The 17,145-nt window shown below is 37.2% G+C and overlaps 1 protein-coding gene across 2 annotated transcripts in view; it reads left to right on the forward strand.

Moving 5' to 3' along the window:
* Vha44 (V-type proton ATPase subunit Vha44) overlaps positions 1 to 16,314 on the forward strand; it is a 38,087-nt gene extending 21,773 nt beyond the window's left edge. For both annotated transcript variants that reach the window (XM_081742398.1, XM_081742397.1), the window contains exons 7-10: positions 3,830 to 3,923; positions 5,037 to 5,134; positions 7,099 to 7,234; positions 15,231 to 16,314. In XM_081742398.1, coding sequence (XP_081598524.1) covers positions 3,830 to 3,923; positions 5,037 to 5,134; positions 7,099 to 7,234; positions 15,231 to 15,317 — 415 coding nt within the window. In that variant the 3' untranslated portion in view covers positions 15,318 to 16,314. The remainder of the gene's footprint in view (positions 1 to 3,829; positions 3,924 to 5,036; positions 5,135 to 7,098; positions 7,235 to 15,230) is intronic.
* The last annotated feature ends 831 nt before the right edge of the window (positions 16,315 to 17,145 follow it).

The raw sequence follows: 17,145 nt of genomic DNA on the forward strand, positions 1-17,145 counted from the left end.
TGGTGGACAAACACCATGTGAGTGAGTTTTCTCGGGGTTCTCTCGTTTCGTCCCATTTTCTTCTCTCCACCGTTTCATTCATTTCTGATCATCACCGTCTCCTTTAGCCTAACAGGCATAACTGTGGGACGTAAAACTTAGATTCCATTTCCAACTCTTACCACTATTTTTGCCATTTTGCAAGACATACTAACGTGGTATAGCGTAAATCGCATGCACAACGTCATCATTTTAATGGTAGAAGAGAAAGAAAAAGATCCGGTTTGTAATTTGTATTTTTTTCTTTTCTTTCTTAATCCAACTCTTTCACTGCTTTTTTTAAATGTCATATTTATTGTTAAAATACACTATAGTGTACAACACTATGTAATGAGCAAACACATATGTTTAATAGTTTTAAATAAGAAACTAGCTGAACCTGCGCTCTCTACACAGCGCATCATTCGCATATGAGCATAAATCTCCTTATCATTCCTTACAACATCTGTATATGTCCCTTTACAGACACAAGTGAAAGACGTATTGATTAAAAAAAAAAGCCAAGGGGTATCATAAAGGGGATACTTTTTTCGATTATTTTTCTCAATATCTCGCACCGTTTGCAAGATTTGAGCCTGCTTCCGGTTGGAGTTTCTAATTCATGTATGACCAGTGTTTTCTTTCTTCTTGCATGCAGTATGTAATAAGCAAATACATTACATACACAATTAATTATAATATCAGTTATATATGGTGTTCATTGGGCTAAACACTCCCCAAAAAAAAGGTTCATCTTAGACTGGAGAAATGGTTATCCTTCCTTTTCCATTATTATTTGGCCATGAAACAAACGCCTGAGACATACACAACCCCTATATACAACAATGTGGTGTTGGAATGTATCATGCTTAGGATGTGATGCTTTAGTTTTTTTTTTTAAATTTCAACGCTTCCAGTGTACCCGTAAAAATGTAATAAAGAAATAGTGGCCATGTTTTTTAAATATTCAATTAGAACTGGACAATCTACATGAAATTTGCAATCGATCAGTGAAAACGCCATCTTTCTAGAGCCTGTAGTTTCCGAGATCTCATTGTCGAAAGGATTGCCCACAAACATATAAACGTAGTTTAAAAGATCTCCAAAGATGGCAGCACAATTCATTTGCATTTATTTTGGAGAAGGCTTATTAAAGGCAAAGGCCTTTGAACAATAATTTAAAAGGATAAACTTCCTGAAGAATATTTCTTTAAGTAATTTATTTAAAGTACACTCTTTTAAAAATATTTGTCTTTGTTATGAACGTGAAATCACAAATAACCGTAAATCAAAGGTTTGAAAGCTAAGGTTATAGGTTAGAGCTTGGTCGCTCTTAATTGGTACTGTAGCATTTTAATAGATAGATTCTTCGTTATCTTCGTAATCTTCGTTAACTGTAAAACATAGCTAACTGGTGCGGTATCTATGTGTTATAATGGAAGGTTTACAGTATTACTAACTAAGCCAATACAACTTAATACTTTCTTTCTTTACTACAAATTACGGATATACGTCATGTAGGCACATTCTTACAAAGCATGATCTTTACAAATAACTAGTGGATGCCTGAATGCCTTTTTCATCAACTAAACTTCACATTCCATTCCCCCAACATTTCTACACATGTTCTTCATATGTAACACAACTACACAGACTCTTTCGTAGCAGCATCGGGCCGCGGTGGCTGAATGTTAGTGTGTTCAAATCTGGTGCATGGGGTCCATGGTTCGATTCTAGCTCACGCCTAGTGGGCTTTGTGGTGGACCAATATGTGCGTGGGTTCTCTCGGGGTTCTACCGTTGCCTCCCACATTTTTCATTTTACCATTTCATTCATTTCTCATCATCACCGTTTCCTTTAGCCTAATCAGCGTAAGCGTGGGACGTAAAACTTAGATTTCAGTTAATTTTCTTTCGTAGCAGCTCTATTCAGAATATTCCTAGTAAACCACGTAGTGCCTCATTAGCAATTTCCAGTAACATTTCATTGCATGTTCAGGTGGAGTACTATCACAGTAATGTTATAATGCTTCAGCGTTATCTGTTGAAAATACTTAATGAAAAAGTATGAACCGGCAAAAGAAGAAAAATACTGCTTTAATTTGTGTGTTCATTATTATATTACTTTCGTCTCTTTGCTAATTGATGGTAGTTTTAAAAATTAAAGTTGAAAGATTACTGATAATTTTGTTATACATTATTAAGAATAGTGTGTGCGAACTCGATGATGGTATATTTTTAGTTTTAGTTTCTGTGTAATAGTCAATAGTTCTTGTTCAGCATCAAATTTTTTATATTAACAAAAATTTTGATTTTGTCGACTGGCTAGAAAATTATGCATGAAGATTTACTCTGAATCATGTTATTTTTTTTTCTTTCTTTCTTCATTATTCTGTCGATTGAAACATCCGTGCGTGTGAGAGTTTCCTTGGCAACGATATCGTGTGGCCCCCTCTTTCGTTGGTTCACTTTTCTGCTATTCCCCCATGGGTGCTTCGTCTCCCTCGCCTTGAGTTACGTTTGTCTATGCGTTCGAAACAGCAGACTAGTTCCCAGGTGTACCAGCAGGAGTTTGCCGCACTGTTAGCTCAGTACCCCGATTTTAGTGTGTTCTTTACGGACGGTTCTAAGGATGGGGATTCTGTAGGCTGTGCCTTTGTCACCGACGAGGGCAGCTCAGAATTTCATTTGCATCGCCTGTGTTCCGTGTTCACTGCCGAATTGACTGCACTTAAGCTTGCCTTAGACCATGCTCTCACGCTTTCAGTACGTCGTGTGCTTGTTTGCACCGATTCTCAGAGCGTGGTTCTGAGTATACAGAATGCCTTCAGTATGAACACTCTCGTGCAGGACATTCTTCTGAGATGCCATCAATTGCAGCAACAAGGTTGTGTCATCGTTGTCTGCTGGGTGCCGGGTCATGTCGGCATCCGGGGAAACGAACTTGCTGACACAGCTGCCAAGAACGCCGCCTTGGCCGGGGTTGCACTGGAGCATAGCCTTCCTTGCTCCGATCTTCGTTCCTATTTTTACATCTTGATGCGCTCTCACTGGCAAGCCGATTGGGACCAGGCCATTGAGAATAAATTGCATGCAGTCAAACCACTCCTAGGCTAGTGGCGTACGTCCTCGTCCCATCGTCGTCAAGATGAAGTGCTCCTGGCGCGTTTGCGTATCGGACACTCTCATCTGACGCACAGTTACTTGCTGCGGAGGCTGAACCGTCCATATTGTGAAGAGTGTATAGTCCCCCTGAGTATTCAGCACATTCTTGTGGAATGTCCTGAATACTCAGATCTCAGAGAACGTTACGGACTGCCTTCTGTTCTCACCCGTGCTTTGGGGGATGATAGTGCTTTTGTTGGCCGCGTGCTTGCGTTCGTTCGTGATATTGGCGTTGCTCACGTTCTCTGAGCTGTTTTTAGTCTGTTGGCATTGTTTTATTGCTGCTAAATTTTTATATTTTGTCACGTGTTTTAAGTTTATTTTTGTATATTGTTATTGTTATTTTTTTATCTTATTTATTCTTTTATCTTCCACTTTTGCTTTTTTCCTTTTATTATTCATTTAGCAGCACTCTCGTTCCTTTGCACTGTCTTCATTTTAGCCTGTACTTCATTTTTAACCTTGCAGTCCTGAGCAACGTTGTTGATCGTGACGGGGACATATAGCCTCGTTGCTGACGTCCCCATTAACCCCCATCATTCATTCATTCATTCTGTCGATTGAAGTACTTGATCTTTGCACCCCTTCCTCCCTCCCATTATGCGGTAATGATTTTTTTTTGTTAATAATTCGTTTTATTTCCCCAGGTTTGTTGTGAGGGACTTCACATACAATGAAGAAGAACTTGCAGCTGGGAAGAATGAACTCACAAAGTTGGTTACCGACAAGAAGAAGCAATTCGTAAGTAATTTACGAGTGTAGAGGTTTTTAGTATTCACACATCAGTCTGTAAAAGCACATTCCGCTAGTATGCATAGAATTTCTCTTAATTGTAGAAATTATAATATTTTATTTAATTTTTTTCATGCAAATGCTAACGATGATACATGCCAATAATAAAACAACAAAAAGCCGTTACATATGCAAGTGATTTTGTACTGTACAACTAATTACGAGGGGCAATCAAAAATTTCCCAGAATAATATTGTAGTTTTGAGTTAGTGATGCAATCAAATTGAATCTTGCACAGTAGTCAGATTGCCTACCTATGAATCTAACAAGTTTCAACACGTCTTAGGAAGCAGTGTACGAATACGGTGTAGCTGAACGAAGGAATTAATTTCACAGATCGAGCAACGCTTAACAATCAAGTTCATTTGCAATTGGGGGGCAAAATCGCCTTCAGAGACTCTGATATAGCCTTAAAAATAATTTATCACGAAAGGATGTTTGGCTCTTCCCAAAGCTGAAATGGGCTTCAAAGGTATCCGTCAAAGAAGAGCTTAAAACGAATGCGACGGCTGAACTTCGGACGATACCAAAAGAGGTCTTTCGCCGGTGTTTCCAGCAATCGCAGGATTGCTGAAAGAAGTGTGTGTGTGTATATGTATGTGTGTGTCTGTTCCGAAGATACTTCTTGTGAAGGGGATAAAGTAAATAAGTACTTATATTGTGGTAATAAAGTCCGGGAACTTTTTTGACTGCCCTTTGTGTATAAATATCGTAATTCAATTACTGTATAATAGAACAATAATTTGCTTGTTTCTGTATTAAGCTTTGAATTATTGTGCACTAATCTAATATTTCTGTCATATGTATTTGGTTTTCTTTGTATATAGATTATTATATCTTAACATTGAAATCTACAGAATTTATTTGACAATTTAAATAATTTCGTATGTGTATACTTGACTTTTCGTCCATCACTTTTCGCTTTGAAAAGCAAGTTTCACGTAGTTCTAAAGTGTCGCGTAGTGTTAAGTTTCATTTATTTTGTCAACTCATTATTAGTAAGAAAAACTTGAGTATTTAATGTAATCAAGACATTTGTATGTGCGTTTCTTTTTGTCATAGGGTCCATTAGTTCGGTGGTTGAAAATAAACTTCAGTGAATGTTTCTGTGCCTGGATCCACGTAAAAGCCTTGAGAGTATTTGTTGAGTCAGTGTTAAGGTAAGTAGCCTACCAGGAATTTGAGTGTAGGTTTGAAATAGAGTATGCATGAAACACATCTTGTAAATGCAAAAATACTTAGTGTTTTTCAAAATTGTAGTGAATATTATTCCTTGCTGACATTTCAAAATTATCTCTGATTCTTCTTGTAGGCCATCTTACGGAAATGAGTGCTTGTAACTGTTTCATTCTCTATATTCTTGTTGAATAAATGCTTGACCCGCTATTGGAAGAATAACGAATGTTGGAAAGACCAAAAATCACTGTTTGCCATAATATCTAATGTCCTTTTTATAGTTAGTTAGTTAGTTAGTTAAAAAAAAAATAAATAAATAACTTGAAAGTTTCTTTATCACTTGTACTAGTTAAGTTTATATTGTTTGAGAAACAAACACTAATGGTGAATTCTTATAACATATGCAAATTAGTGCAATAAAAATATGCACAGAAAAATATGATAGGTATATATACTGAAAGAAATGATCATATTAAATGTATGATTAGTATACAGAAATACCTCGATTGTCACACTTCCAGTTATTTTGCTTCAAATTCGAATTATCGCGGCCGCGAGATGTAACCCACTACATATGCAACCAGGATTACATTTAATTCGAGACTCCACTCCCTTTTCCTGCATGCGGATTTTTATTTCCCCTTAGTACTCCCGATATATATATATATATATATATATATATATATATATATATATATATATATATATATATATATATATATATTACTTTCTTCTTCTTGTTACTACTATAGTAGTAGTAGTAGTAACAAGGAGGAGAAAGAAGCGAAATACGTCAAGTGCATAAGAAAGCGAAAGTACCCAAATGAAATTAAAGCTCGAACTTTCGTACACGTTATACTTAATACGTAATTACTTGCAGAGAACTCGGTCGAAAAGAATTCCTTCAATAGTTGCTACTAGCCTACTATAAGAAAAGAGCTGCTTTAATATATTACCATTGTGCGCTCCTGAAACATTGGTATTATAGAGTACGTGTAAAAAGTCTCCGTAGTGGATGTAGGTCTTGTTATTTTGAGAAAAATATCGAGACACGAGACAATCACTTTTAATTCGTGTATATATACATTATGTTACGGTAGTGTTTAACACACACGAATGAGGCAAAACTTTAAATTTCAATTCAAAAGCGAGAGTGCGTGTCACATTGTAGTCGCTGTTATAATGCAGTGCGGAAAGATTTCCTGGACATATTGCATAATACTGAAAGATTTATAAATAAGAAGAGAGACTCAGTGTATATATATATATATATATATATATATATATATATATATATATATATATATAAAATGTAAAACTGTATATATATGTCTTTCTATGAGAAGTAATTTTCTTTCCACATATTAATTTTCCTTTTTTCAACAGAATATATTTTTGAAGATAAGTACTGGAAACAATTCTCTTCATGTTCTTGTAATAGTTCTTCCAGATGCAGTCGAGACAGTGGGTAGGGATGCGTTCGAGTCGAGTCGAGACAGAATTTTCCTGGCCAAATTCGAGTCGAGACATCACTTTTACAGCATATTTTCGAGTCGAGACAGTCTCAAATCTTGTCTCGTGCGCATCCCTAACCGTGGGTGATTTCGAAGTTAAGAACTATAATGATTGAAAAGACTGATAGGAATGCTGTGTTATTTCTAACACCATGTAATGTATTGCATTAAAAGTGGACCATATATAAATTTCCAAAGTCCAAGAATTAAAATGTGTGTGTGTGTGCCAGACATTTTCAATAAGGTATATTCATTCCATCAAAATACTCAAAGAGCATGCTCTTTCTCACTCGCTGTCATCCTTATCACTTTATTTGTTCTCAAATTCGTTTATGAAAGCAAAATGGTCGTAGGTTTCACGTCAATTGTAGTTTAGTTAACTCTTACTTTGTGCTAGCTTGGTTCTGAACTATAAATGCTTATTCTGTTTGCAGGTATGGCTTACCGGTTAATTTTCAAGCAATGTTGCTTCATCCCAGCAAGAAATCGATGAAGAGGTTAAGAGAAGTTTTGAATCAACTGTACGGACACTTAGACAGCAGTGCTGTCCAAGGCTCTGGTCATCAGGATGTAAGTACAGGTGTTTTGATTTTAGACTAGGTTAGAGTGTCGAAGTTGAATAATAGATTAATAGTTTCCAATTAAAATTTATTCTGGTTAAGTATTTAACGATCAGTAAATTATATAAATACGAGGCGCATCCAGAAAGTAAGTTTCCCACGCGTCCCATAGCTAGGAAACGGTATGTTGCGCAAAACGACTACGTGTACGTGAGAGAGTAAGGTCCTAGCATGGCACATGCACTAGCAGAACTTCGCTAGTGCTCTCAGTAGCGTCGTGGCAGTGGTTGAAGATGAACATTCTATTCCAACTCCCGCCGCGTGTGAAGTGCGAGCAGTGATAAAGTTTTAGAATGCACAGGGCATAGTACCAATCGAAATCCATCGTTAGCTGTGCCAGGTCCATGGACCTAACGGCATGAGCAAGCAGTTCCACAAAGCAAGGCGCACAGGGTCAGCATTGACATTTTTGCAACGATACAGCTGACGATGGATTTCAATCGGTGCTATGCCCTGTGCATTCAAAAACTTTATCACTGCTCGCACTTCACACGCGGCGGGAGCTGGAATAGGAACGCCAATCTTCAATCACTGCTACGACGCTACGAGAGAATTAGGGAAGTTCTACTGGCGCATGCGCCATGTTAGGACCTTACTGTCTTAGGTACACGCAGTCGCTTCGCGCAACATACGGTTTCCTAGCTATGGGACGCGTGGGAAACTTACTTTCTGGATGCACCTCGTATTACAGTAGTACCCGTAGTAAACGTATCGTATTTCTGTCTTCCAGTCTAGAATCTTCAACCACTCGTTCAGCCGATGTCTTTATTTCTCCAAATTACAAACAATATCCAACCAATGAGAATTGTCTCAATGTTATGTCAGGACTGGCTGAAATGCCCATTCTTAACACGAGCAAAATAGACTTACGGAAAATACCTGAACCCCCTACCCTCGTTAGGATACGCATACGGGTTAAATTTTAACTTAAACGTTATCGAGAGTGTCATTATTCATCTCAGCGACCCCAGCAACTATTGATTGAACCTCAGTATCGTTGTTTTCAATTATTTTTACATGCTATTCCCTTTCCACCCCATGCCGATAGGGAATGAACTTCAGTGGCATCGACAGTGTCACTGTTCATTAGGGTGTATTAGGGTGTAAGACTTTTTTCGAAATGTTAAGGTGGATAGTGCGGAAAAGTGGCCATTTGTGATAAAAAAGATGCTTTACTTTTTTTTTTAAAGATTTTAGAGGTCCTTTAGGTGGCGCGCATCGACATTGAAGTTTTGATAGTGATTTGGGTATGCAACACGCCCAACAATTTCACAAAATGTCATTATTTGGCTATTTTATGTACTTTTTTCTGTATTATGGCCGTTTATTGTTTTGTTTATAACAAATATGTTAATTTTGTTTCTCAAGGGTGGTTTCCCACCCCGTTTACTTATGCTTTTGGTAAAAAGAAATGTCAATTTTAGGCTAAAAATGCATTTTTCTATTGGTTTTGACTGAGAGTTTTATTCGGAAGTTTTCCGATATAAAATACTAAATAAAAGATTTGGCTTTCTAATTGCTAACAGTTTCTCAATTACTGTCCAGCACTTCCCTTATTTTATAGCTGATTATGCTTTGAAAATAACGCAGAGCTCACTACGAGGAGGTGGCTGGACTGCGAGGTTCACCTTTACTAAGGAGCAGGCCAAGATTTTGTTCTAGCTTCTTCCGTGGACTTTATAGTCACTTTTTGTTTGCAATGTCGGCATAGAACCTCCAGTTTCGCTTTGATATAGCCATCAGATGCGCTGACGCCGGAAAAAAAAAAAAGAAAAAAAAAGCCTCTGTAATGATTTTCACAAGTCGTTCCACTTCTTGAGTGTAGGGGAAAGTCTTGAATTTCCGCTATTCTTTTTAATAACAATTATTATTATTATTATCTACTTCTTCATTTGTGATATTGTTGGTCAACGAACTTCCATGGAATTAAGTTCGTGGAGGGAGCATGAAACCCAATCATTTATGTCATGGTATTGTTCTACTTTAAAATTGATGGATAGTAAAACAAAAGTGCGAAGACCTTGTTGCTTTTTTAATTCTTGGCAAACCCGGATTTCTTATTTCTGAGTTTTGGCCGGTTATTAAAGCGAGCAAGAGAGTTTCAGGATGGGCGAAGAATGTGTTTTGTTAAATAACCGTATCAATCTGATCTCTCAAGTGGGTTGGTGAAATCGGGACAAGTGGATCGTATTCCAGAACTGTCGTGCTCCGTCAGTTATCGATGTTTTTTCTTGATTTCAAACCACACCGGTACGGACATCTTCATCAAGTATGTTACAATAAGCTGCAGTTGTTCAGAGGGGTGGGGAGTACTTACATACATCCGCAGCACTCAGCATACCGTCGTTAACCACCGCGACTGGATTTCTTATAACAGATTTAAGCACGGACCAGTAATATTCCTTGGATATCTTTTAAGTTGTTTCGACCGGTGTTTGTTTGCGCAGCCTAGCGAGGAATGAGCCCGAACCATCTGTCCAATCTCGGTGGTTAACGACGGCATGCTGCGCGTGCTGCGGCTGTATGTAAGCATACCCCAGCTCTCTAAACAATTGCAGGCTCTTTTAATCTAACATAATGAAGATGTACGTACCGGTGTAGTTTGGGGGAACCATCGATAACTGACAGAGCACGATGCTTCTGGAATATAGTCCACTAGTCCCGATTTCTCCTACACCACTTAAGAGACCTGATTGGTAGGGTTATTTCACAAAGACATTCTTCGCCCAGACTGAAAATCTCTTGATGGCTTTAATAACCGCCCAAAACTCATACATAGGAAATCTTGGTTGGTGAGGAATTAAGAGAGCAAGAGAATTGAGAAAAATCCAAAAACTTCGCACGTTTGTTTTACCTCCCATCAATTATAATGCAGAATAATACAATGACATGAATGATTGGGCTTCATTCAAAGAGTGGAACGACTTGTGAAAATCATTACAGAGGCTGCTTTTTCCCTTTTTGGTGTCAGTGTATGTGATGGCTACATCAAAACGAAATTGGAATCTAGAGGTCATATGCTGACATTGCGAACAAAAAGTAACTATGAACTCCAAGGAGAAAACTAGAACAAAATCTTGGCCTGCCCCTTAGTAAAATAATGTTTGCCAACATAATTTAGAGTGGGTAGAGCACGCAGTCCAGCCACCTCCTCGTAGTTGTTGGGTATTGAATAGTGGGGAATATCAGAGTTGGCAACAAATGACTAGTGTCTTAACGCCATGTACGTGGAGTAGTAGAAGAGAATGAAATGTATTTACCTGTGGTTGTTGAAAACTGGATAATTGCGATGAGAAGTTAGATTCATGTTACGATTGCTTGTGATTATAAGATAAGAGTACGGCATTATTTGTAAGGGTATTTAGATTATGTCAAAGTTTACTAACTGAATAAATGCGTGATTAATAACAGTGCATGATAATTACTTGTAGTAATTTAGCTACTCAGATTAGTACATGATCATTGCAACTAGCTGCGCCCAATCCTTGGTTAGTCCTGTTTTACTTTCATCAGTAGTGAGCTTTGGGTTATTTTCAAAGCGTAATAAGCTATGAAAATAAACCAAGTACTGGATAGTAATTGAAGAACTGTTAGCAATTAGAAAGACAAATCTTTTATTTAGTATTTTGTTTCGGAAAACTTTCGAATAAAACTCAGTCAAAACCAGTTGGAAAACATCAATAGAGAAAATGCGTTTTAGCCTAAAATTGACAATTTTTGACCAAAAACATAAGTAAACAGCGTGGGAAACCACCGCAGAGGCACGAATTTAACATATTTGTCATAAACAAGACAATAAACGACCATAATACAGTAAAAAGTACATAAAATAGCCAAATAATGACATATTTGTGAAATTGTTGTGCGTGCTGCATACCTAAATCACTATCAAAACTTCAAGGTCGATGCGCGCCACCTAAACGACCTCCAAAAAATCTGAAAAAGAAAATCGGCCGTCGTTCTGATCACAAATGGCCACTTTTTCTCACTATCCACCTTAACATTTCGAAAAAAGTTTTTTTTTTTTTTTTTCCTCTTTCTTTCTTCGATACACACTACTATTCATCTCACCGACCTCCAGAAACTACGGATAAGATACAATTATTTATAGTTTTCGATTATTTTTACATGCGTTTCTCTTTCCACACACACACTCCTGCACAGACAAGAAATGGATTTGGACTTAATCAGTATCGGGCGTGTCACTATTTATCTTGGCGACCCCAACAACTATGGGTTGGACACTAATATCAGTCGTTTTCGATAATTTTTATGTCACCTACATCATTTTGAACTTAAACTGCATTGGGAGCTTGTACTCACCTCAGGGACACCGAAAATTATGTGTTTGACACTAATATTGGTCATTTTTCGATTATTTTTACATTCTAATCCTCATCCCTTTCCCCCACTTCCCACCTTGTCGAAAATGTACTAAAAACCTAAGTTAGGCCAGAATCCACTAAAGTACAAAAATATTAAGATCGGTTCAATGATCTAGGGTGAGTTAGCCGTCAAACATATTTTTACATCACCTCCCTCACCTGTTCATGCTCGCTCACCCTCCTCGCCGAAAATGTGCTAAAAATCTAAGCTAGGCCAAGAGATACTTATGTACCAAGAATCAATGAAATCGGTGTATTGGTTTCAGATAGTTAACAAACACACATTGTTACATTAATTTTAGGTTATATAGATAGTTAGTTACCCAACTCCACAAATTGGGGGCGCGGTGGCTCAGTGGTGGAGCGTTCACCTCCGGTGCTTGGGGTCCCTGGTTCGATCCCAGCTCGTACCATGTGGACTTTGTGATGAACAAACACAATGCTGAGCTTCTCCGTGGCTAAGCGGTTAGCGTATGCGCCTTTGGCGTGGGAGACCCGGGTTCGATTCCCGGCGGGAGCTCATGTGGTTCGGATTCCACCGTCTCATATAGCCTCGTTGCTAAACGGGACGTTAAACCCAAAATCAACTCAAACCGTGCTGATGGGTTTTCTCGAGTTCGCCCGTTACCTCCCACTTTCTTTATTCCACTATTTCATTCATTTCTCATTATCGCCGTCTCTTTTAGCCTAACCGGCATAATCCTGGGACATAAAACCTGAAGATTTCATTTCATTTCATTTCCAACTCCTCAACTTAGAAATCCAGTCTAAACCAGCTTTCAAACTTTAGTTGTGTCTAGTGCGACATACCGAATAATAGGAACTTTCACTCTGGTAATACCATTGGTCTATCCATCCATATAATAATAACTTCATCTCACAACCAGATGTTGAGACCTTACGGTCCTTTTGCAAAGATATGTAATACTGTCCGCGCGCCACGAGAAAAAATGTGACGTAGTTGTATCACATGTGTCCACGCTGTTGATTTCACTGGCACGGGGGAAGCCTGCATTCGGGCACAAGACTTCGTGTGATGAACATGTTGTACTCAGAAATAGATTCAGGGTTGCCATGTTATGAGCAATTGTTAAGGTTTGGAAAAAGAAAACATGTCAGTAGCAAATAATATTGCAGTTAATCTAGAACCATTGAATATATTTTAGAGAGATCTTCACTGGTACATAGTTTAGAATAGGTCAACTACTTCTAAGGTTTCTCTTTAAGAAGAAAGAAAAAAAAAAAAACTTGGGGGAAGGTATTTTTATATTCGAGGAAAACCTGATGTGTTACACATGTTGATTTCTGGTCTTCAAAAAATTTCTGGGAGAGGAAATCGTACCGTCTGAGGCAATGAAGAAAATACATAGAATAAATAGGAAGCATGGTCATTAATGAGTTACTAGATTTGAGTTTTGTTTAGATATAAGCCATATTGTTTAGATATTGGCCAAAAAAGTTCCGATTTCGGGAGATTTAAGGAGCCATATCTCGGGAACCGCAAGTCATAGAGAAATTATATTTTGTGAATTTTTCAATTTTGAGCTGTCAGTTTTGAGCATGTGTCTTCGTAAAATAACGTATCGTAGAACGTTTTAACGGAACTCTTAAAACATGCGGAAAAGAATTAGTACTTAAGGAAATTATAAATGGATAGATATATTACAAGAATTACTTAATGAATATAACAATAAAATACATAGAACAATTGGTATAAAGCCTGTAAAAGTTAATAAGAAAAATTAATTCTTTTCAATTTCGTTCTGACAGTGCTCTTGGAGCATTCTCAACTGATGTAAATTAACTTCTGTTATAACCAAATGTTCAAAAGAAAAATTTATTTTGTATAATTGATATATATAAACATGCTAGGAAACTTAATACATACCTGAACCTAAAATTATGTTGAATATGTGATTATGTGTGGTTGCCAGCTCTACCTAGTTATATCATAAATACTGTCACAAAGTTTAGAGTGGCGCTGTAGGCATCCGGAGCGGCACAGTCCTGCCATCTGTGTATAAAGCGGAAGATGCATGTATAGTGTGTTTGACTGTTCATGACATGCGTTGATATTGTACTGAATTCTGATGGAGTGGGGCGATTACGAAAATCGTGTAGCAGTAATTGCACTACACAAGGTCGGGAAGACAGCAGGTTAGTAATGTAACCTCCTGAAACCCCTACAAATCAGCAAGAGATTCGTGTATCGCGCCATACGGCGATACACCGAGACTGGAAGGGCAGCTGACCGCGCAAGGAGTGGCAGACCACGAACGATACGAACCCCGCAGGTCCAGAAAGCAGTCGCAGCAAGAATTCGAAGAAATCCTGTTCGAACACAAAGGGTGATGGTTGCTGAGATGAACATCAGCAGCAATTCCATGTCTCGTGGGATCAAGAGTAACCTACATCTACGGGCGTATACGAGACGAACTGTTCACTTTCTGACCCACACATGAATGTCACAGAGCGTCCTTAAATCAGAGACTGTTTCGGCGTTACGCCAATAATCTGCACAGAAAGATTCTGTTCACTGACGAAAAGGTGTTCACAATTGAGCAGGCCTACAACGCCCAAAATTATCCTGTGTATGCCACGTCATCTACTGCAGCTGCTGAGGCAGCTCCAAGGGTTAAGAAGGCACATCATCCTGTCTCAGTGATGCTTTGGTGGGGAGTGAGGTACTCAGGCACAATCCAGCTGCATTTTTGCGAACAAAGTGTTAAAACATCTGCTACCTTGTTCCCTGGAGAAAGGTGGACCTTCCAGCAGGATTCCGCTCTAGGCCACAAAACGAAAACAACCCAGGACTGGCTGGCACGGAACATCCCCGACTTTATTTCTACCGCTGATTGGCCTTCTAGCAGCCCGGACCTTAACCCGTTGAACTACAAACTTCGGGCAGTCCTTTAGGCAAAAGTCTGCCATAAACGGCATCCATTTGTCGACAGTCTGAAACAATCCTTTGACCCAAGCAGTGAACAATTTTCCCATGAACGTGATGCGTAATGCCATTGACTAGTGGCCGGACAGACTTCGTGCCTGCGTCAAGGCCAACTGGGGACATTTCGAAAAATGATTTGTGCGTCAGGTGTACAACATATCAATGTAAAACATATCTAAGCCTTGGTGTTAATACTCTGTGTTATTCACATTCAAACTTGTGACAGTATTTATGATATAACTATGTACATTATGCTCATGTGTCGAGATTAGACACATAAATGTTTTAAATCTGATTTAACCTATGTAACAGTTTCGCCAAATATCCACTTGGCTTCATGAGACACTATACCTGTCTAATGAAGCCAAAGTGAATAGTTGTTACCTATATCTATATCTATATATCTATCTATCTATATATATATATATATATATATATAATTAATTTCTACAAAAAACATATTGTTTTCTCAGGGTGTAGTTTAAATCAGATTTAAGTCTGTTAAAAGCAAAGCTTGACAATGGAAAAAAAGTTTTTCTGTGTTCATATGTTTCATAGAGTCGTGCATATACAAGTGACATCGATTTTCATGTATTTATTTGTTATTGTTACAGAGTCTCGATATTCCTGGAATAGGCATGGGACAAGCTGACTATTATCCTTACGTGTATTACAAAATCAATGTTGATATGTTGAACTAACCACGAATTCAGGCAGTTGTTTAAAAGTAATGTAGCGTGAAGTGTTATGGTTCTTTAATTTGTTCTTGAAGATATCATATTTAAAATAAAAAGAATTACGTAGTATTCGTTTAGAATAGGCTGAGGTGGGATTTTTTTGTGTTCAATGAACACTTCCTTGTATTGGGAAACAAAACACACAAATATTTCAAACTTCGTAGAGTGCCAGTAAGGAAAGAAGAGAAAGGAATGATGAGATTGCTGTCATAGTATTATTTCCTCAATATTAAAATATAATATGTTGTTACTATTTATTAGTCGTTAAACAATTATCAGGGGTAAAACTAACTAGTTTTTAAAGTGTAAGTTATACATTTAAACTTATGATGAAATATATATTTTTCTGCGTCTCTTTTTCCTTTTTTTAAAGTATTATTAAGTATCCTTTTTGAAGATAAGTGAATTTAAAAGAGTACATCTCATTTTTGTATTCATTTAGCTCCATTTGTCAAGAATTTCTATTGTTAAAACGTATACTGTTGAAAAACTGATTGTCCATACCGGTGTTTCTAATTTCACCATTTGGATTTGACCGTTTGTGAAGTTTACTGCTACCGTTGGTAGTTTTAAAGAATGTAACTTTTATATATAAGCCAATGTGTGCAGCTTTGGATTGGTATTTCTTTCAAACAAGAGTAGTGCATTGTAGATAAATGTATAGTAGAAGTTGTTAAGAAAGCAAAAAAAGTTGTTGAATTGTTTAAAATGTAAGAATTGTTTAAAATGTAAGTAAACTATTCTAAAGTTTTAATTCGTGTACAGTATTGTATAATTGTTTGTAAATTATGTTGGGAACTATCGTTCTGGTTTGCACAAGGATACCAAATGGTTCCAGATTGTTGTGTAATAAAAATTATAATTATATCAGAAGGCTGTATATAACATTCCATTGTATAGCATTATTTTACGGATTTATTTCTTTAGTGGATATATGTAAATAAAATGTTATTCAAGCTAGTATTGCTTCTTTTTCATTGAATATTATATTAAGGGAAGGGTATTTTTTCAAAATAGTAATATGATGGAGAAAGGCGCACAAATTACTCCGCCATATTGTTAGTTTGCATCATCATCATCTGAAGATTACTGACGTATTTGACAACCTGTTTTCGTACAACACAGCTCTTACCTTGGTAAGTCCGTTCCATTTTTATTCCTTGATATTTTTATTCTTTTTCTTCGTGTTTTTAACCTCCGTGACCAAGACTTCAGAGCAGAGTCGAAAGTTCAAAGAAAATTTAGGAATTACAGGAATCTGTAAGTAAAATGGTAGTTAGAATTCGTGAGCGTGGTTTTGCATTGTCTTCAGTTAGAATACGTTCATCACTGGAATCTTTTTAAAGTAAGACACTTGAACTTGCTTTAAAATTTAATGTATTATTAGTTTTTATTTTATTAATTTATAAGTTCTATGTCGCACGTTTCTGTCCTCTAATCCAAATGAGAGTAGTAAAAGCCAACGAAATGAACAGTGGAAATTAAAGTAGACGAATCAGACAGATCTTGTGATCACCAGTTTCATACCGTTCTGCTCGACTAGTTGACACATTTATCTAACTATAATTTATTATTAATTGAGAAATGTGCAAGAGTTTAATCATAAAATATATAAATAATGATGTTAGACCTAATTCTAGTCATCTAGTTAGACCAAACCACAAGTCTCTCCAATAATTTACTGTTTTATTTATTACGCTGGAAATGCTATGTCAGTCACTACTTCACACAATTACATTTAGTATATTATCCCCTAATAAACCTGTACAGTTTTGTAATAAATTACACCACC

The sequence above is a fragment of the Thermobia domestica genome, chromosome 16 (genome assembly GCF_964235325.1).
Source record: "Thermobia domestica chromosome 16, izTheDome1.hap1.1, whole genome shotgun sequence".
Lineage (NCBI taxonomy): Eukaryota > Metazoa > Arthropoda > Insecta > Zygentoma > Lepismatidae > Thermobia > Thermobia domestica.